This window comes from Nesoenas mayeri, assembly GCF_963082525.1.
Source record: "Nesoenas mayeri genome assembly, chromosome: 5".
In the NCBI taxonomy this organism is placed as follows: domain Eukaryota; kingdom Metazoa; phylum Chordata; class Aves; order Columbiformes; family Columbidae; genus Nesoenas; species Nesoenas mayeri.
Window position 1 is genome coordinate 13755663 of NC_137548.1, and position 21997 is coordinate 13777659.

The following is a 21997-nucleotide window of genomic DNA, read 5'->3' on the forward strand; positions in this document are numbered from 1 at the left end:
AAATTTGGACCTCTGGGCATGCTGTAGCTTGATGGGCATGAACCTCTTTCTGTCTCTGCCTCTGTCAGAGACTTACAGAGCCATCATATCAAAGGCTGGCACCAGCTACTGCAGCACCATCAGCACTCGCTTTTCTACTCCTTCTGGCAAGAAATTTGCTGGGAAACCATTTGTATTGTTTAACTAATGATGACTTAATAATTGAGAATGGATATCTGTGCAATGTAGGATTGTGCTTGTCTGAGATCTTGGCACTTACCCTCTGTTTTCTGTGCCCAAGAACACAGCCTTTCTTAAAAAGATACAAATGAAAAATATTTTGCAGGAATCCTTTTCATTCCGCCTTTTTGGGAGTGAACCATCCTGAAAATGAATTCTCTAAAAGTGCCTATCTCAACGTTTGTTGAGGCAAAACTGGGTGATAGGTAGTTTTGGGGGAGAAGCAGAGAAGCTCTGGTGGTCCATGTCTCTTCTGGGATGTTCACTCTTGTGCACTTGTCTGGGGGTTCTGTCCCAATGCTGTGTGACAGCCAGATCTACAGCATCTTTCTCTTCGCACCTTCCTCGTTCCCTCCCTTGCGTATGGAGGCAGGAGGGTTATACTCTGTCCCCTCACATGGGGTCTGGAACAGGGACAAGGGACACATATTTCCATTATTTTGGGGCTGTCAGAGGCTTGGCCTCTGGCAGCAGTCGAGGGTGGCTGGAGGATCCCTGGGCTCTGATGGTGAAGGGCAGCTGGGCTTTTGCAACTGTAGTCCCATGCAGTCCTGTCCTGGTTGCTGCAAGGGGAGCAGCAGCCCACAGCCCAGGCAGCCTGTGCTGGCTATAGTCCAAAAAGCTATCTGGGGGGTCCTGGGCAGCTCTGTATGGCAGAGCAGCCTGGTGGAGCACCCCAAAATAGTATTAATCCACTCTGTGGCATGTGCAGGTGGCTGGACAAAGCTCACCAGGAATCAAGCTTTTGCCTTGTGTGTACCATTTTTGAGCATCACATGATGGCTCGCATATTACTTGCTTTGACCTGAGTGTCCTGCTGGGTACTCATGAAGCCTCCAAGGTCTGAAAGATCTCTGATTAATTCAATACTCTTTAAATATTTTTTTTGTAAACTGATTTTACCCAGTTGCAGTCTTACTCTCTTCTTCTCATTGCCTTTCAGGACAGCTCCTGCTTCCTTCCTAAAGAAGCCATTAGCTTGCATGCTCCAAACCAAAATGTTAGCTCAGCTGTAACAGATGGATGGATATGGGTATCATGTGGCAACTTAATGAATAATATCTATCACCTAATTTCCCGAAAGTTGGCATGTAATGAGGCTGGTGCCATGATTATTACCTCTGTAAATCATGACTTTAAGATGATGACAATCCCTCCTGCCTCAAGGATACAGGACAGCCAGACAATGATGTACATTTAATTGCTGTGTGAGTGAGGCAATGTGTTCGGGAGCATGCCATTGCCTCTAAATTATCTTCTGTAGAACAGACGCTAGAGGAGATTAGTGCAGATTGGAGGGGAGAGAGGGCCCTGCCATCCCACGAGGGACTGTGTATATATGTGTGTTTTTCACTTGAGCCAGCCAGTGGTGGTGTGAACTGGCTGGGGTGGGATGGAGGTGTGACTCCCAGGTTTGCCTTCTCCGTCTCTTCCCAGGAGTGAAGATGCAGGGGATAGAGAGGGTGTCGCTCACAGCTGCAGGAAAAGCTGCTTTTGTTTTTCTGATGAGTGTTTGTGGTGAACACCTCTGTGGACAGAGGTATGTGACCTCCCAAACAGTGGTCTTGGCTTGGTGGGTGAAAAATGCCAAACCTCTGCCCAAACCTCCTCCCACTGCAGGAAATCTCTGTCTCTGTTTTCTTCCTGCCACAAACCATAAAGTGGAGCTGATGGCCACATTGTGGACTCTCAGCTTGCTCACATGGCTGCTTCCTAATCAAGGGATACATCCCTGCTTGCAGGGCCTTCCCAGACCATGTCGTTCTTTATCAATTCATTGAATAACCACTCCCAGTAGAGTTATTACTGTGCTGGGCTTTTAAGACGTCTTTCACTAGGTGCTGTGCTATGGCAGTTGACGAGGATGTGGCTGGACTGTGGATGAATCAGATATTGCAGTTGACCCTTGGAAAGCACCTACTGCCAGCCTGCCTGCACTGTTGTTTTTTGCTGTGTTGCCCCCCTTGCTTGAGTACTTCTTTGTGTTTGTTTAATTTTTCTTTTCCTTTTCATTCTGCCTTTATCTCCCTGGTGTGCTGGTCAGTGTGGTTACAAGCTGGCTGGTTGTGGGGCAGAGCAATGGACAGTGCTGCTGCTCTGGTCCACTTCGGGGCTTCTGAGCCATGTAGTGGCTGGTTTGGGTCAGACCTAAGATCTCCCTGGCCTGATGTCTTGTCTCCAGCAGTGGCCAAGGGAATTAAAACCAGGGCAGTGTGATGCTCACGTACCATGACGTGTTTCCCTACAATACTTGCCCTGCTATCAGCGATTTGCAACTCGAAGACTTCCCAAGCCAGAAGTGTTAGCCTCAGGTTTGGTGGCCCCTATGCAGCCACCATCAGCAGCATCACAATTGCTTCCAGCTCTTGCAGTGCAGCCCCCAAAGCAGATGCTCAACTGGTTTGCACAGAGATGGCTGTAAAATCAGTAATACTCCAGCTGCCTGGATAATGGGAGCAACAGGCCAAGTTGCAAAGCCACCCAGTCCTCTTATGTGTGGGATGGGACTGCTCAGCTGCGTGTTGCAGGGGAGCCACCGAGATGCAGGAACAGGAGATGCACGATGCCAGTGGGACCCCAATGTGTGCAGGGGGACAGCATGACTGAATTAACTTCTTGTCCCTCTCTCATGTTGGCTCCCACAGTGGTGACCAGTGTCACCCTCCCTGGCTCTGGCCTGCAGGGCTCCCAGCTGGAGACACCAGGCAGGTTCTGCAGAGGGAAGCTTAGGGTGCAAGCAGCTGCACGAGCACAGAGCCAGAGCAGGCACCTGCGGGTACCTCAGTAAGATCCTTCCTCAGCTCTGCAATCATCTGCCCTCAGAAACACCCTTGGGTTTGCTGTTCCCTGAGGGCATTTGTAGCTGAAAGGTTGCCTGGAGCATTTCTTTGTTTTCCTTCCCCCCAGGTAAGGAAACACCATCCTAGCAATGCTTTGCAATGCCATAAGATGTTCCCATACCTGCTGGAAAGCTCCTATCTGCTAAAGCAGTGGTGGCACTGCCAATTGATTTCCCAAAGTAACCTGGTTTTCTTCTCTTTAATTCTCCATGGTGCATAGGCTGCTGTTGGACTGAGCCTGTTGAGCCGTTTTGTCACTAAAGACATTGTAGTGCTTATGGCATTAGCAGTTATACAAGCTGGCTGTCTCTGAGGGAGCTTTGCCCTGGTGTGATGCTCCTTTAGGGTTAGGTAAGAGCCAGCAGCAGAGCGGGAGGAGGTGTAAAAAAACTCCACATCTGTAGTCGAGAGACTTATTTGAACTTAACACACCCGGCAGGAAAACCCGGATTTCGGAGTTTTCATGTGTTCTCTCTGGCTCCGCAGATTAGAGGGGGACCGTGGGAAAGCTGCCAGGGCTTGGAGATCAATCCAGCCTTTGTAAATCCTTTCATCTGACTGGCAGCTTCATACAATTGAGTATTACCCAGTTTATTATTGTTGGATGATTGAATTCCTGTTGGTCAACACAAATAGTGCTGCGCAGGCTGTGCGTTCATGGGATGGAAATTGGCATTGCAGAGCACTTCCGAGAAAAAGGCAGGGATGACCTGTCATTTAAAACTGCATTCAGGGGACATTTGGTGGCAGGGGGGGAAAGGACAAATCCCTCCCAAGCATTTCTCACGTGCCTGAAGAGGCTGAGCCCGCAGCAAGTGAGTGTGGGGGTCGGGTCCCCGCTTTTCTGGTAGTGAAGGCAAGCAGCCTTGGTAAGGATGTGCTTACCAAGCCCCTGTGTCTGTAGGGCTAGGGAGATGTGGTGTGGGGTGGACCCAGCATGTAAAGCCAGGATTAAAGGGATGAAATTAGGCAAAAGAGAAAGTCCTCAGGAAATGTTTTCTCAAGGTGAGAGCTATTAGGCTGTGGCACATTTTCTTGAGGGAAGTGATGGGCACTTACTTACTCAGGTCTTGTTAAAAAAAGAACATGAGAAAAACCTGGCTTTTGGAGGGAGATGGGTGATATCAGCGGCTTTAGAGATCTCTGGAGGCACATGACCCCCCTAGAAGCAGTGCATTTCTGGGAGGGATGGAGGGTGCTGCAAGTGGGACATGTGCCCCTCTGCAGGGCAGGGTCTTCAGCTGAGATTTGAACTCAGGGGAGCTGGGGTCTACTGTCTGCCAAAGCAAAACATCACTGGTGAGCCCACAGCAGGGACTTGTCCTGGTGTGAGGCAGGGCTCTGGTAGGGCCTGGAAGAGCCCATCCCAGACTTGTTGGTCTTTCGAAATACTCTTTAAATACTGCCTGGCTTGCAAGAAGAATGACATAGGACATATCTCTCAAAAATGAGAGTAATTGGCAAACAAAATAGTTTGGGAACCTCTGTGTCTGAAACATGTTCATACTTTTATGTTGTGTTACCTTGAATGTCCATATATTTTCCTTCCCCAACCTTGTGCCTGAACCAGAGAAAGCCCCTTTATCTTTGGGTGTAATGACTCATTTCCCATCTCCATGCAACGTGCTCCCCTAGGAAATGAGCCCACCTGATCATTTGAGGAGGAGATGGGGGATATCAGCGGCTTATAGGGGTCCTGTGCTTAGTAGTCTTTTTTTTTTTTTTTTTTTTTTTTTTTAATGCATGTAACGAAGAATAATCCCGTGGAAATAAGGTCATCTTCTCTCCCTCTACTAGTTCACAGATAGTCCTGAGATGTAGGTGCAGAGGAGCCCCAGCTGACTCTCTGCAATGAGTAGACAGGAGATTTCTGGGGTAACATGTGGTCGGGAAGGAAGATGTTAATATCAGGTCCCTTTCTGTATCCCTTCCCTGTGTCCCAGCCGTGATATGTATAACCAGAACTGACTCATGGATGTGATGCCGTGGAGCGAGCAGGGGTCCACGCTCGCAGCTCACTGCTGAGAGCCCACTTTCAGGCTGAAATGCAGAATATGCATTTGAAAGCCAACATGCAGAGGTGGGTCCTGCAGGTGCTCACCTGCTGCTGGAGCTGCGAGGCCAAGCCATGGAGGCAGGTTTGGAAACCCAGAGCAACACATGTTAACCGGCCCTGTGGGGAGCGGTCAACTGCCAGTCCAAAGGGCTTGAGTGAGAGGTAATAAACCTGTTAATAAATAACAAGCAAAGCTGGCCGTGTTGCATACTTTTAACTTCTGAATGTAACTTCAGGGAAACAAGGTTTGCACAGTCCTTTTGCAAAGCCATAGTGAGCACTTGCTCAGCTTGTGGGATCAGAAGGTCTCCTCTGATCGCCTGGTCTCTGAATCCTTGTGGGACTAATTTTATTATCCCCAGGGGCCAAATACCTGGGCTCTCCTTGGCTGCCCAGACAAGGCGATGGCACAGTTCTCTGTAGGAATGAGCTTTGCTCTGATCACCAGGGTGCTCGTCCCATGGGATGCTCTCAGCCACCTCCCCTCACAGCGGGCTCTGCTCAGCATCTCCTCGAAAGGGCTGGTGATGGCAAGGACCGGCTTTGTAGAGCCTTCCTAAATCTCCTGTCTGAGAGTGGTAGCATGGATGAGAGGGAGTCACAGTTATCAGAGAGATTAATCTGAGGATTGACTTTGATATTTCAAAATTATTTATTCTATCTTCATTGTACTATTAACTTATTTTAAAATAGGTTTTGTTTCCTATTGTCTCATTATTTCAACACAGGCCAGTGATACATTGTAATCTGCTCCTCTGTCTTGTTTCTACTCCCTTTAGACATTGTGCTGTTAGGAAATGCTTAGGTATTGTCTTGTCTTTCTTTCCAGGCATTAATTATACATTTACTGTATTCAGATTCTTAAGCCATGCCTTTTGTCACTCGCTTAGGTATCTGGAGTCTCTGTTCTGCTTGGTTTTGGGATATAGCGTATTTTTGGCTGGCCTACTGCTGTTACCAACTGGCCCTGACAAAGTGCGTGCTGGTTTGGCATAGCCAGCACATCACACTCAACAGCCCTTTTCCTGTTTAATTTCCTTTTGCCAAGTCCCACAGCAGGACAGTGGGTGCAGGCAGCAGGTGGAGCATCGCTGCTTTCCAAAACAAGGAATTCCCTCCACCCTTCTTGTGAGGACCTAGGTAATAGTCTCTGCTCCGTTTGTGTAATTTGATGGCATGAACGGGCTCCTCTGTGACCCAGTTTGTTTTTTTGTTGTTGTTGTTGAATTTTATCTCAGGTGAAAGCTGTCAGGGATTGGATTCCTGCCACCTTCCAGCTTGGCACTGAAGTACAGTGAATTAACTGTACATACTTTATCATTTTTATGCGTGGCTGTTTTTCCTGTCTGTACTGAGTCCTTAAAGGTGTTTGGGAAGAAATACACCTTCCTCCCACAGTCACACTGCCACTGGAATGTGTTTATCAAAAGTGAGTTAAATCACCAGGAAATTGCAGCACATAATGTTTAACTATGGTCTGCAGTAGGAGAGCTTGAGGCTGAGTGTTTTTCTGCTGCTGGGTGGAAAGGAAGAACTGGTCAAGGAAGAGAGAAGAACCACCTCAGAAAACAACCCAAAGCAGAGGGGACCAGGTGGAGAGGAATGGGGTCCCCTTGGTGCTCTGGACTGCAGCAGACCTTTGCTTCCCAAATCATGGGCTCTCTGGGGGAGACTAGCACATTAAACCAGCTAATTGCAAAACACACATAGATCCAAAACTGAGCTATAGGTAGGTGCTGGGACCCGTGCTGGTTTCCATCCTACCTGGTAGTAGCCACTGGCTCTAGAACCGCAGTTATTTTTGGCAAATAGGACCAGGCACGGGGTTTCTGCCTGCAGTTTAGCAGAACTCCATGTCTTTGGCCATAGAAATTTGTGTGTCTTTGACACAGAAGCAGACAATCCCCAACTCCAGAAGAGCTTAGTGTGCAGGGATTTAGACGTTCCCTGGCGATTGCCTTAAGCCATGGACTTGCGGCTATTTTAGGCTTTCTCCCTTTCTCTCTCCAAGTCTCTGACCAGACTTTTCATCCTGAGCTAGATATTGCATGAAATAGGATACCTGTGTTAAAAATGCTTTCTTGATAAATCAGCGTTTTCCTATGAAAAACTGCTTTACCTAAAAATTCCCAACCAGCCCCCATCCCAGGTAGTGTAGCAAGAGTGGATAACACCATGAAATGGTGCATCTCGGGCAAGAACCACCCCCTGCCAGCCCCAGGTGTGGGAATGAGGCTTGTTACTATCCTGCCCAGTACGTAAACACCAGCCATAAGTGGATAAATGCTTTCTGCTGGAAAAAGACCAGTAATTTTTAAAAACTTTGCACTTTTTTATGCTCAGGGCAGGGAGGTGGGTCAGCCAGCGTGGGGGCTAAGGATGAGGTGTAGAGCTGCCTGGATCGAGGCGGGGGGGGGCTAATGAATTCCTGGGCACATGGAGACTGTTCAGCGAGTGTTGGGCTCTGACGGGCCCCTGGCTGGAAGGACTTTGATCTGACTCCAGCCTTTTCCCACCGAGGCATCGCTTTTGAATGCGTTCCTGCTCTCAGCCTTGCCCTGGGCAGCAGACAAAGGCGAGGGGAGTGGGGAAGAAGGAAGGGGGGGCTGTTTACCCTCGTTGGGAATGGTCGAGCAGCCCGAGTCAATAGAACCTATTTTTCATTAACCTAATCATTAGTTTTTTCACTCTGCCAATTAAATTTTTCCTGTCAGTACTCAGAAGGACATCGTTTCCATTTTTCAGTTTAGTTTTGTTGTGTCTTTTTTTTTTTTTAATTTTTTTTTTTTTTAATAGTGGGCTCTCTGAATGTGGTTGGGGGTATCTGAGGAGTGGAAATTAAAGTTTCATTTCACTCTGGATGGAGGAGGTCTTTGAGTTTTAATTATCACACAGCTTGGACTCCTGACGGTTGAGGACCGCATTGGAAAGGCTGATTTCCATTGTGTGGAGTGGATAATTATGCAGCCCTCTCCCAGGCTCACTGCGTTTATTGTCCAGAAGAATCTTCCCAAGCAAAAGGGGGGAGTAGATTTACAACCTGAAATGCATTTTCAGAGCCTGCAAAAGTTTCAACTTGATGTTTGCAAAGAAAGGCTTTTGCAAATGTTTGAGATCTTCACATTTACCCTTTTAACAAAAAAAGCCCCATCAGTTAATCTGGTAATCTGCCTTTCCACCCACAGGTTGCTTAGGAAATAGTTTTGTAAACTCAAGAGAACCCTTCTGCAGCTGGACTGCTTTGTGCTATCAGTTTCTAAGCAGGATTCCTTCAAAGGCAGTGGGAATTTCTGCATAAAATCTACCAGCCCATTTGTATCTACAATGTTGAATATAAGATTTACAGCCATCTGCAACTTGTCAGTGCTCCTTACCTAGGAGGTAATGTTAATTTGTCCAGGAGAAAAAGTTGAACAAACCTAAAATTTGAAAGCAAAATTTATTCACAACTGTTGTGTTTCACAACAAATCTTTTGAGGGTTGGATTGAAGCTCTATGTGTTTGAGTGGGTTCTGATTTGAGGGCAAATGTCTTGCGCAGCTTTGGTCAGTGTGATGAGTTCATAGAGAAAAATACCAATTGTGGATGCTCGCTATTTCTCCTTGCTGAGAGATGGAGCAGCAATAGTGCAAAATGGAAACCAGGGAGCAGATTCTGGGATACACTTGCACTCATTTCAGCGGATTTGCAAGAGTAACCAGTAGAACAGTTGGGTGTGCAAATGTTTCAGATCAGCCTCTTTTTTAGAGCTTTCTGGCTGTGACAGAGTGACAAATGGCTCTGAACCCAACTTGCCTTTCGTTTGCAATTCTTTTTTGTTTCACTAGTTGAAACTCCAGAGTCTTTGGGCTTCTGATAGTTACCTTCCTATCTTGAAAGACCATGTTGTTTTAGGGAAGGCAGCAGCTTATTATGGATGCTTCTGGAATACTAAAATAGCTTAGGACAACCTGGTATCCATTCCCCACATACTCATTTTTCAAATTAGCACCTTTGTGCTCTCTCTTCTGCTGCCTTAAGACTTGTAGACATGGCGATGGCTGTCTCTGTAGGCCTCTCCACCCCCTTCTTCTGTCATGGCGCTTACGAGCCTTGACCGCAGTTGGGCTGTCAGTGCTGCTGAGGCTGTTTCCTCACCCACATAGTTTCTTGGCATTCTCCAGCTTGTCTACATTCACTGAGCTCCTCTTTTTTAAGCTCTTTTGGCTAGTAACCATATGTTGTTACTATACTCATACCAAGCCTCATGCATGTTGGCCTTCTGTGATTTAGGACTGTGAATTTCTGTGGAAAAGCTGGAAACGATAACTCTTAAAGATAAGAACTCTCTTTTTTTGTGAGGGCTACTAACTCTCGATATCCTTGGCTTTATTTTAAAACAGCCAACTGTTTCCAATACAACCTTTTTATTGCAAACATCCCATTATTATCGGGGGGCCCTACACTGTCACTTGTTCTTATCCATGTACTCTCACCAGCTTTGCTTTCTTCTTTTGCCAGCCACCATGCAGTGAGGTGAGACTTTCTGCAGGTGATGGAAAACCAGAATGGTTACAGATTACTGAATCTGACATACCAAGCAAAGGCTGTTTAGTGATTTCATTTTAGCCTTCAATAATTGTGGTGCTTGCTTTCTGGAATAGCCACAGGTTTTCTCATGCGTTTGTACAGGATAGGCATGGAAAACAGAACTGAAGGGCTCTTGGGGTCACCTAACCCATCCCTTTGCCCCAAGGCAGACTCAGCTCTACCTAAATTACTCCTGACAGATGTTTGTCTAACCTGCCCATGAAAGCTGTCATCAATGGCAATTACACCACCTCCCAAGGCAATTTCCTCTAGCCCTTAGATATCCCTGTTATGAGGGAGCTTGCTCTTCCTAGGTGGACACTGAGAACAGTTTATTCTGTACATCTCTTTTTGACAATCATTTCCACATTTGAATCTGTTACTGCATGTATGTTTGTTCTTTTCTTTGCCAGGCTAAACAATCTGGGTTCCTGCAAGCTCTCCTGCTAGATTATGCTTTCCGCACTCTGATCCTCCTTATTTCTTTCCTGAATTCCTTCCAACTGGTCCGCATGAGTCTTGAAGCGTGATGCCTAAAGCTGGACACAGATCCCTATTCAAGATCTTTAGCAGTGCTGATGAAGGAGGATTATTTCCCCTGTTTACATACAGGGCTTTTGTTTCTGCATCGCGATACAATCCCACATGCTGCTTTTGCCCCAGCGTGACACTGATTTGTGCCCAGTTTATGAATTGCAATAGCCCCCAAAATCCTTTTTCAGAGAACTGATGGGTATGAGGAATCGAAGGATGCTGCCACAGAAGTTTACGTTGGCCTTGGCAAAGGCTTTGAGTGTAGCACACTGGTGGTGGGATGGGCTTAGCCTTTGGTTGGTGTTGTAGAGACCGTGACAGCGGCTACCACAGTCGTAGCCAAAGTCAGATGGGAAGGGTTGGTTGGAGGTGGGAGGGAAGAATTAAGTAGTTGGATTGTTGATACAGGTGGAAGCAAGCCTGTCACCTTGGCTTCAGGGATTTTCCCCTGGGACTGTGCCCTCTTGGCAGCTTGTAGAGGCTGAAGCATTTTTTGAGGTGCCCCCAAAAGGAGGAGGCTACTCTTTCCAAAGCATCCACACCATCCCAAATGTTTTGAGTTGTTTGTAGCTGGTGAAAAGCCACTAATCGGCTTCGGGGCTTTTTTTGACCGGGTCACGTGACCGTGCTACCAAGATTAAAGCAGCACGAGGAAGGAAAAGAGGCTTAAACAGCTGAGGGTGCCTGGCAGGTCATTTTAACCTTTTCATAATCATTAAAGCTGCAGAATCCCATTAGCATTGAGTGACTTGCAGCTCTGCTCCCAAACGAGTGTGGGTGACACAACTTTCCGTTCACCTCTGTCTTCGCCCAAGGGAGGGTGGCACAACTGGATCATATGGTCCGAACTTCAAGGGAAGAGTCCGGCCATTCCTTCCTGCACATCAACAAGTCCATCACACCAACAACGAGCAATCCACAGGTCTATCAGAAGTGGAGGATTTATCTCTCTGTATCTAAAATTAGACTCTTATGGAAGGTCCTGCTTAGGCCATACTGTGACCAGTAGATCAGCCCTTGTCCATCTGTGGCAAGAGCAGAGAGGTACAGAATAAGGAGGATTATGATGATCTCCTAATTCACTGCCTTGGCACTGGTCAACAGGCCATGGCTTTACTCTGCTGGAATTGGCAACAGTGGAAGATCCTACAATGCTGCAGTACAGCTCTGACATAGGAAGCAAAGCTTTTTGGATGGAGCTACGTTAATGAAAGCATGAGGTGAAGAGCCTCTGTTTTGTTGGTGTTACTCATCTCTTCCTCTCTTGCAAGTTTTCATGACCGCAGCATCACATCCAGTAGTCAGTTTGGTCTCCTCCTGTCCTTCCTCCAGCTTCTGCATCTTTTGTTGTCACCCATCATATCAGCCAGTAAGCACTGACAGAGAAATGCTGGTACCACACTGTCTGGAAGGCATGATCACTCTGATCCACCTACAATTTGAACATTATCGTGCTTTCTCTGGAGTTGTCCTTTCTGTGTTGAGGCAGTTCTTCACTGAGTATGTCTATGTGGTTGGACAGCAAATGGCTTCTTAAAGGTGCCAAGGAAAACCTGAAATCTGCTGGGTGCCACTGAGCTGTGATGGGTGTTGCAGGTATTGCAGCACCTGGAATTGATCTGAAGAGCACCTGCTCCCTCAGACAGTACAGGCTTTCCTGTGCATGGGGCAGGAGCGCTGCAATGCTGTAGATTAGCTTTCCTCTGTTACACGTACACCAGTCAAGACTAGCTGTGCGTGTCTTGAATATTAGTATTTCTATCACTGTGCTTACGTGTTGCATGTAGTTACAGTCTGTGCAGTCTTGATTGAAAGCTCAGTCTGAGATTGGACCTCAATAAAACCTCCACACTGACTGTGCTCAGGCCGGTGCCCACAGGCTGACATTAAATCACAGTTTGTAAAACAAACACAATATTTCCCTCAGTTCTTTACTTTCAAAATCTCTGGGAATAGAAAGAAAGATTTCCCAATAAGCCCTGACAAACAGTAGTGACAAGTAATGAGGGCTGAGCTAGTCTGCCATGCAGGCAGCACGTTGTGTTGGGAGCCCACCTGAGCAGCCTGGGGAAGGTACCATCCTCTGCGGGCACGTTATAGGGAGAGCTGTGGAGAGCCCTGGAGAGCTGTGGGAGCACTGTCTGTCCTTGCCCAGGCTCAGCCGCAGAGGAGCAGCCATGGGTTGTGCCGCTTGGGAGAGGGGAAGCTGGTGTCAGACTGTGGGACTGGGAGGTGTTTTACCACCTTCCTGTTAGGAATGTTTTATGGGTTGAGTGGGTTAGACGTCCTTGGATGCAACTGACACTAGGAAAAGGTTCTTCACCCAGAGGGTGGTGGAGCACTGGAACAGGCTCCCCAGGGAGGTGTCACAGTCCCAAGGCTGACAGTGTTCAAGAAGAGACTGGACAACACCCTCAGACACATGGTGTGAACTGTGGGGTTGTCCTATGCAGGGACAGGAGTTGGACTTGATGATCTTTGTGGGTCCCTTCCAACTCAGGACATTCTATGATTCTGTGATCTCCAGTGGTTCCGCCTGTGCCATGCCATGACGGAAGGACAGCTCCTGTGAAGATTGTAACATAAAGGTCACCCAAGCAAGGAAGAAGAAAACGGTAGCATTTCCAATGGGATGAGGGAGCTCTCTCCCAGCTGCATTGCCGTACAAGGGCACACACATGCACACGCTGCTCCTTCCCTATCAGCCGCTTCCTAATGAAATCCTGATAAGATATCAGGAGCTCTTGAGCTCCTGTTGACAGCTGTTGCAGGCAGATGTTTTGCTGTGCACGGAGATGATGTCATGGCTGGAAGCTGCAGTAGTGAGCTGTAAAAACCAAAGCCAGGAGAGACCTTATCAGACTGTTACAGACGAACTTGAGGCCGCTAAGCTCCCTGACAGGCCTAATGAACTGGAACTGAGTTGGGAATGTGTGGTCTTGAAAAACTTCAGAGCTTGTAGTTACAGGCTTGCTATGAAATGTTAATTAAATAGCTGCTGTGGCATACATCCCATCCTGCCAGAGCAGCTCTTTGCAGCAGCACAGCTGTGGTCACCAGTGTGTAACCACCAGCTTGCTAGAGTTTAAAAACCAAATGTATTAGTCTGAGAGTGGATTTCCTTGTTATTTGTGATTGGGCTGACAACACACTTCTCTGCTGTTTTGACTGGTGTTTAAATACCTGTTCTATACCCGAGCTCAAGGTGATCCTGCACCTTGAAAATGAGGCCTGATTCTACCAGTCTTATTCAGACATGTTATCTTGGGTGACTTTGGATGCTCCAGGTGGACCTTTTATTTACTTATTGTAGAATATTGTAAATAGAATATATTTTAGAATATATTGTAGAAGCCAGAGAGTTGTGGTCAATGGGACAGAGTCTAGTTGGAGACCTGTACCTAGTGGAGTGCCTCAAGGGTCAATACTGGGGCCAGTATTATTCAATATATTCATCAATGATTTGGATGACGGAATAGAGTGCACTATCAGCAGGTTTGCTGATGACACCAAGCTGGGAGCAGTGGCTGACACACCAGAAGGCTGTGCTGGCATCCAGCGTGACCTGGACAGGCTGGAGAGTTGGGCAGGGAAAAATTTAATGGAATATAACAAGGACAAGTGTAGAATCTGGCATCTGGGTAGGAACAAGCCCAGGTTCCAGTATAAATTGGGGAACGACCTGTTAGAGAGCAGCGTAGGGGAAAGGGACCTGGGGGTCCTGGTGGTCAGCAGGATGACCATGAGCCAGCACTGTGTCCTTGTGGCCAGGAAGGCCAATGGCATCCTGGGGTGTATTAGAAGAGAGGTGGTTAGTAGGTCAAGAGAGGCTCTCCTTCCCCTCTGCTCTGCCCTAGTGAGACCACATCTGGAATATTGTGTCCAGTTCTAGGCCCCTCAGTTCAAGAAGGACAGGGAACTGCTGGAGAGGGTCCAGCGCAGGGCAGCAAAGATGATGGAAGGAGTGGAGCATCTCCTGTGTGAGGAAAGGCTGAGGGCACGGGGTCTCTTTAGTTTGGAGAAGAGGAGACTGAGGGGTGACCTTATTAATGTTTACAAACATATAAAGGATGAGTTTCAGGAGGATGGAGCCAGGCTCTTCTCGGTGACAACCAATGGTAGGACAAGGGGTAATGGGTTCAAACTGGAACACACGAGTTTCCACTTAAATTTGAGAAGTAACTTCTTCTCAGTGAGGGTAACAGATCACTGGAACAGGCTGCCCATGGGGGTTGTGGAGTCTCCTTCTTTGGAGACATTCAAAACCCACCTGGACACATTCCTGTGTAAACTCATCTAGGTGTTCCTGCTCCGGCCGGGGGATTGGACTAGATGATCTTTTGAGGTCCCTTCCAATCCCTAACATTCTGTGATTCTGTGATAGTCTAAGGCAGTGTCTATTCAGTAGCAGTGTGCTGCAGCACCTTGGCTATGGAAATCATCAATATTTGGTCTTAGTTCTCTTTCTATAAGTGCCCTCGTGCCACCTCTTTAATGCTGCCTGGCAGAGTGCAGAGAAAAGTGCTCCCGACACAACCCACAGTTAATGAGGTGATGGAACAAGAGGTAGAGCAGGTTGGTATGGTTTGCTTGCAGAATTTCTTGCAAAGCTGCAGAAGACTGGGAGCCTCTGTCTGCCATAGACCTTGTTGCTGCATATTCTCTTACCACATCCCAAGGGAGAACTCAGCTTGTGTCCAAGTTCCTATTGGAGAGGCCTGGGGATTTGGGTTAGCAGAGTATGCTATTTGGGACGTCAGAGAAGAGAAGGAGGGTTTAGGTTGGTGAGCTTACTCACCTTACTGCTGGAATACTTCATTTGGCTTTTACCTGCCCTTTGTCTGCAGATCTGCCCTCCCAACCACTTGCACGCTTACACAGCTGCATTTGGTGACACTGTCAGCAGGGACTCACTGGGTTGCAGCCTGAATGCCAGGCTGGAGAGCTGCCTGTGGGGACAAGGGCTAATGTGTGGACAGGGGCCAAGTCCCTCAGACACCAGCAGCATCCTCCAGGTGCTGGAAGAATTGACTTCTCTCCAAGTCTGTGTGGCAGTAGCTGCAGAGCTGAGCCTCCGCAGGTGAACTGAGGAGTGTACCCTGAAAGCCCTGGTGCTGCCAGAGCAGAGGGCAGCAGTAACTCATGGTGGCTTTGCGGTGTCCCTGCTCACATTTGAGCCATTTGCTGAGTTAAGCCAAAACAAGACATTGGGAATGGGGTTTGCTAGTAAGAACAGAAAGATGGGAGCTGCCTAGGAAAAAGCAAGGGTGGTGAGTTTGTGCACCTCCCTCAATAATTTCCTTTAATGACAATTTATAAAGAGATGTGAGTTTCATCTGCTTCCCGGATGCTCCAAAAGAGCCCTGTTGCCTTAATAAATCAACTTCTGTACAAGATGTAACCACTGGCCCATTTTTCAGCCTGCTTGTCTGTGTCAAGAAGCAAAACTAGCAGAGCAATACAAATCTGAAATATGGTGCTGAAGAGCAGAGGTGTGATAACAAAACTGCCGACAAACAGTGAAATGTTTTATTGAGCACAGGTGAAGGCTTTTTTATGCGATAATCTTTGATGGAAGAGGAGGACGTGAAAATGTCAGCATCCCATCACACGAAGGAGAATAAGGTAGCTTGCTGCAAGGTGCAAACCTCGCCAGAGCATTTTTCCTTTGTGCATCTTTCCTACTTGAGTTTGAATTTGGGAGAATCCCTTTAGGGATGCTACTTTTTATGAAGAGAGGAAGAGCCTCGTTTGCAGGACATTGACAAAATATATCTGTGCTTTACCGTCTTAAATCATGCTCAGTAAAAGTAGCTCCCGGGGAGAAAAATGCAGTGGGAGGCAGCGGCTGTCCAGTCTTGCTGCTGGGACACCTTTGTGGCGCACGTGGGGCACCACGGTCCTGACCTGCCAGCCAGCACCCCAACCAGACACCACATAAACCCCTCTTGGTAGCAGACATCGTAAGGACAGCTCAAACCCCAGTGGGATGCCGTGGAAGACGACTAAGTCACCTCTGTTGGCTCAAGTCTGCTTGTGCCAGGCTGTTTTGTGTCACCCAGGCTGGGTGTAGGGACCGTCCCGCTGCGACTGAGTCCCATCAGAGGGCTCTCAACACCCTCCTCTCATGGACAACTACAGTAATCTTTTCTTGCATTTCTGCCGTGAACCACCCTAAGTAAAGGGATTGCATTTTTTCCTTATATTCATTTAAGCGCTAAGGCCTCAGTATAAAAAGGTCTTAAAAATGTCTTGATTCCGACCGTGTAGTTACCACAGAACACTCTGTGCACTTGTGATTTGGAGAAATGGCATACAAGGAAATAAAAACATTTCCTTTGCTACTGTCGAAATAAATGTATGATTCACCTTTTTTACCTCTCTGACAGATTTCTCTGAAATCTCAGATGAGAACCAGAAAGGCTCCAGTGTCTCCAACTGTCTTTTAAAATTACACTATTCTGTGCACTGCAGGCTGAAAGATTGTTTTGGTTGTTAAAACAGTTTCTAATTTATGTTTTAAAAGAGCTTCAGGAGCCAGGCGGTTCCCTGCTCTCTCAGAGGCCATTGAGTTAAACAAGGTAGAGTGATTTGTCTTGCCTCAATTTAACTGTAATGAGTATTAAGTGGTTTATCTATATGGGGAAAAGTTACTCAGCTAGATTACATCCAAGTTGAATTACACCGCATTCCAGATGAAGTATATTTTTTAAGACACTAAATCTTGAGGAGGGTGGATAATAACAGTAATGCTCCTTTCTGGGCTGGCAATGCAACTCTTCTACCTCTTGTTAGAGGTAGTGTGAGGAGCTACATCCAGTTAGTTTTTAAAAGCTTTGTAAAGAAATGAGACTTCAGGTTTTACGACTCTGTGAACATTTTAGCTTGAAGCATTTACATTGTATGAGTGAGCATTGGCTGGTGGTGACTGTGGCTTTCATCTGGTTTGCTGTTGTGAGCAGCAGCCTGGCAGGGCATGACACTGGCTCTCTCCCCGACCACATCTGCACCAAGTGTGATGGCTGCGACAGGGAGGGTGTTGGCTGGGAGGTGAGATGTTTTGATGGGCGATTCCTTCCCTTTGATGCCTTCTGGTCTGCTAAGGTACCCATTGCTCATGCAGCTAGTGCTTGTGGCCTTGAGGAGTAACTGGAGGAAGATGTTGGCCCCACTGTCATCCCAGGTGGCACTGAGTGCCAGAGCATCCTCCCAAAAAGCTTATCCTTGATCATGCGTCCTTGACCACCATCCTTGTCTGCTTCCCAGATACCGTACCTCTCCTTCACTGTGACGCACTTATGCAGAGACAACTGTTGTGGTTGTCTGGCCAGGGCAGGATGAGGTGTCAGGTCCCCAGCAAGGCACCAGCAGGCATGGGTGGACTCGAAGTCAGTGCCATGAGGTGGTGGCTGGGCAGGTGTGCTGGGGGTACACTCCAGCACCCAAGTCTGGGAGCTACTTATACCACCAAGGAGAGTGCCTTTGGGCTGGTGAAGATGGAATATTCCCCACAGCTGGCGGCAGGCTTTGACAAGACAATGAGGACCATTAATTTAATTTCTAATGAAGGGAATAAGAGGGTCTGAGCCATCAGTGTGATCCAGCTCTGCTGCCTCTCCTGAGTGGGTCAGTGGGGCTGTCCTTGCTCCATGGCTGTGGGGGAGGCAGGAGGGGAGGGAAATTCACTGATAAGAGGAAGGTCAGAGGCAGAAAAATGTTGGGAATGTGTTTTTTGATCTAATGTGGGAGAGACCCAGCCTGGGGTTTCACTGCTCAGCTCGGCAGTCTTACTGCCTGCTGTCATGAGAGTTATGGGATTTTTTAAACCTGAGATCAAGATGCAAATGACTCATCTGGCACCTACCCCAGCACAGGCAGGGCTAGAAGATGGAGGTGGTTCATCTCTGAGGGCACAGAGAGGATGGTGATGGCTCTGAGCACTGTTTCTCAGCCTTTGCCTGACACAGATCATCTTCTCCTGACAAAACAGCTCATTTGCTTTTTTTCTCTGTGTGTTGCTGTGGGTGTTTTCTGGCTGAGGTCAGACATGGGACATGGTTTGGGGTTGAACATTGGTGTTTGATAAATTCCAGCAAATCTCAGAGTAGGCTTTCAAAACGGGGGCATAGCTGTGGTGTGCACTGGCTCCTGGGGATGCAGGGCTTGCCTTCCCAAGGAGTACCCTTTTTTTTGGCAAGAGAATTGAAATCAGACACAGGAAATCATTCCCTCTATTTCCTTTTATTTGGCAGCCATGCTCAGTTCTTTCTGTCACCCAACCAGTTGGTCCTTGTAGCGTTCAGTGCCTGAACACAACAGCTCTGCGTCACCATTCATCTGCTTAACCTTAATTTCCTGTAGCTGTTAGCAGTGCTGGAACCCACAACCAGCACATGTTGAAGAGTTTGCTCATGAGATTCAGGTTGCCAGCCTCCACCACAGGTAACTTCCCACTGTGCTTGAACACAGAGCTGCTGGAGACAACCTCCTGCAGTTTCTCTGTCCTCACAGAACTGTGAGAAAGGACTTTTTAGCATCAGAAATAGTTCCCATAAGCTTTTTTGTTGGTTGCTGTTCTTTGCTTATGATGTGGTTTGGTGGTCCACAATACAAACAGTAGTGCTAAGAGTACAAAGGCGTGGGGGGTCACTGCATATGCCAGGCTCTCTGTGACCTGGGAAACAGACTTGGACTGCTAACAGGCACCGGGCTTGGTCAGTGCTGGGAGCCTCTATCTGTTACTGATATCACATCAAGATCTTTTTTAGCATTATCTAGCATTTTTACCCTTGTTTATGCAACTGTTGCTATCTGTGCAATCTATGCATGCAGAGACTGCGCTTGGTCCAGAGGCATATCTCTGATTCCCAGGCATGTGTGGATTGAGCATCTTCTTTGACATTGCTTGGAATCCTTCCTTGAAGCTGCTTTGAATGCACTGATACTTTGAGATAAAAATCAGTACCCGCTCTATCAGGATCACTGCATTCATGGTTTAGAGGTGCTCACCTCTGCTGCTGCCCTTGCAGCATGCTGTACTGGTGAAGCTGGAGGGCAGGCGGGCAAGGGCACCTTATCTGACCAGATCTACTGATTGAGGCTGTTGTGTTCAGCACACGAGTGGTGTGGAGTCTCTGGTTGTCTTCAGACAGAGCTCGAGACTGTTCTGGGAACTGTTTAGCCAAATGGCTGTTCCTGGACTGCATTTAGGGGTAAGTCAACTAAGTGTGGTGGCCTGGGGCACAGAGGAGGTCAGACCAAAGGGTCCGTGGTTCTCCTGGATTTGAATTTAAGAATCTCAAACTCATCTCTAACCACACTGGAGGACAGGTTCATTACTAATTCAGCAAGTTGTTCAAGCTGATGCTGAAATCTTGTTGACTTATGCACTGATCTTCTACAGCATTATACTCACCACCATTTGATATGCATGACTGAATTCATGACACTGTTGGCACAAGGCTTTCATGGGTAAGGTGCTGTGGGTTGATCCTATAACCTACTTGGTTTGCCCTCTTCCCCTCTGACCTGGAGACTCCTGCCATGTTGGGGTGGTTGTTGTGCAGAGGGAGTTTTTGGTCCCTGTAGCTGAAGGTGATGTTGCTGTGAACCTTACCACCATTTAAACTGCTCACTGAGCTTACATAGCTTCCTACGGTGTCTTCTTAACCTTTTTCATGAGGGTTCATTTAGACAAGACACAGACCAAACAAAAAAGTGAGCATGTTTCCTCTGAGAGTATTTGTGCTTTAGATGGGCACTTGATTCTGATCTGTCCTGCTGTTCCTTTATGTGGGGTTTGGCACTTGTCTATGGCAGCACTTTTTCAAGCATATTCCAGTTTTTCTCTTGAATGGTCAGAACACTCTCAGTGATTAGCTGTAGCTTGAGTTTTGGCTCTTCTGCTAAATTGCCCCCAGAGCAGCCAAGAAATGGCATTCGGGCATGTGCCAAGTGCGTTCAGCGGCTACTGGCAAAGGCAAAGATAAGCTGTTCAGTCCAGAGCCAGCCGAAACCTCACACGCGTCTGTGTGTGCAGCGGTGCAGGCAGCGGTGCAGGCAGCGGTGCAGGCAGCAATGCAGGCAGCAATGCCTGCTGACCATGGCAGGGCTGATCCTGACAGGTGCTGGCAATCGGCAGTGTGCACCGACCAGCATCAGTGCGGTTCCTCGCGGATTCACGCTCAGCAAGGAGTCCTGTGGCTGAGTAGTGGCTTTTGCAGGCACGCCCTAATGAATGAAATGAGATAAAATATAATTCCATTTTGCAGAGCCCTTTTAGCAGTGGGGAAAATGTTTGGGTTTTTTCATATCCTTAAACTGCAAAACTTCCTCCTGCTGCAACAAGCCTCTGCTACCATAATGACACTGGAGGAAGAATTTTGCAAACATCCAGGAGGACTGAAGGAACTATTGCAAACTGCTAAGCTAGAATTACAATGAAGAAAATGTTTTCCTAGGCTCTTTTATTCTCTTTGATATGAAATTTGCAAATGTGTTGCTTCAAAGCATGTTTCAAAACAAAAAACAGATGTTTTGGAGAACAGTAAGTCACCAACAGAGCTGCCCAGCAAGTTATCTTCTACACTAGGTCACCCCATCTGGTGTTGCTGTCTTACTGCAATGGTAAACTGGCCACTACACTTCTTCTGGTTGAATATTACCTTTTCATGTGAGGGTATTCTCTATTTTATTGTCCTGGTATTTTTCTGTTTAGTGTCACGTGCTTCCCTCAGAAAAAAACAGATGCCCTGGTAGGCATTTGCTGTGTACGTCAGGCTGTCCGCACACCGCTGCTCTGAGACTTTGCTGTATCCACTTCTCGCCCTTTTACAGCACTGGGAGCTGTGGCAGTGACCTCCCTTTAGACCTGTGCCAGCAGCTTATTTTTGTGAGCTTTTTCAGTTGTTTCTGAAAGAAAAAGGCACGTGTGTGGAGGGCTTGTTTGTCCAAACCTAAAAGGAAATGTTTTGTTGTTGAGTTTTTGGATGCATTTTAGATGAATGTAAATGGCTTTCAAAGCTAGGGAATTACTTCCATAAAATTATGAAACACAATATTTCAACTTCACTTCTGTACTCCCCACCCCCAACCTGGTGGCACTGATACAGATTCATAGAAGATATTGCTGTTGCTGAATGTCAGCTTTTTGGTGAAAAAAGCTTTTGGCAGAATCCCCTTCTCATGCTATACACTTGGGGTTTCATTCATTGGGTCTTTCCCAAACTTGCCTTCCACAAAATGAGAAAACATATAACTGTCTGATGATACTTGCCGGTAACATAAGAAGCTTAAACCTTTTTTTTTCTTTTTTTCCTAAAGATTCGTCTTCCAACTATATCAGGCAACTTGAAACAAAAGTGAAATTGCTGGAGGATGACAACAAGCTTCTTTCCCAGGTAGGTTTTTTATTGCCTAATAGATATTAATGTGGCTCTCTTCTCCTGTTTCCTTATAGTTGTGTCTGACTGCCCACTTGAATGCACAAGGACTTTCAGTGGACATCCTGCTAGGAGAAGAGCATAATGGCCTTTTCATGTCAACCCCTCACTGATAGGATTTGGTCTCCTTTTTTTTTAAAAAAAAAGGAAAAGTAAATCTTCTGTTAGTGTCCGTGTGCGTTTTGGAGATGCATTAACGCCTCCCTGCAGAACGCCTTGTTCCACCGTAGCTCTCAGGGATGCAGCAAGGGTCCAGCACTGCCTGTGCCCTTGCTGTAGGATTTTGTCTTGCTTGCCCATTTACATAGACTTTTATCCTGTTGAAAGAGGAGGCGGTA

General features: G+C 47.2%; 1 protein-coding gene across 1 annotated transcript in view; it reads left to right on the plus strand.

Moving 5' to 3' along the window:
- Positions 1–21997, plus strand: part of CCDC85C (coiled-coil domain containing 85C) — a 113138-nt gene that overhangs the window by 49295 nt on the left and 41846 nt on the right. Inside the window, exon 2 of the mRNA XM_080346082.1 lies at positions 21541–21617. Within this exon, the coding sequence (XP_080202208.1) occupies positions 21541–21617 (77 nt within the window). The remainder of the gene's footprint in view (positions 1–21540; positions 21618–21997) is intronic.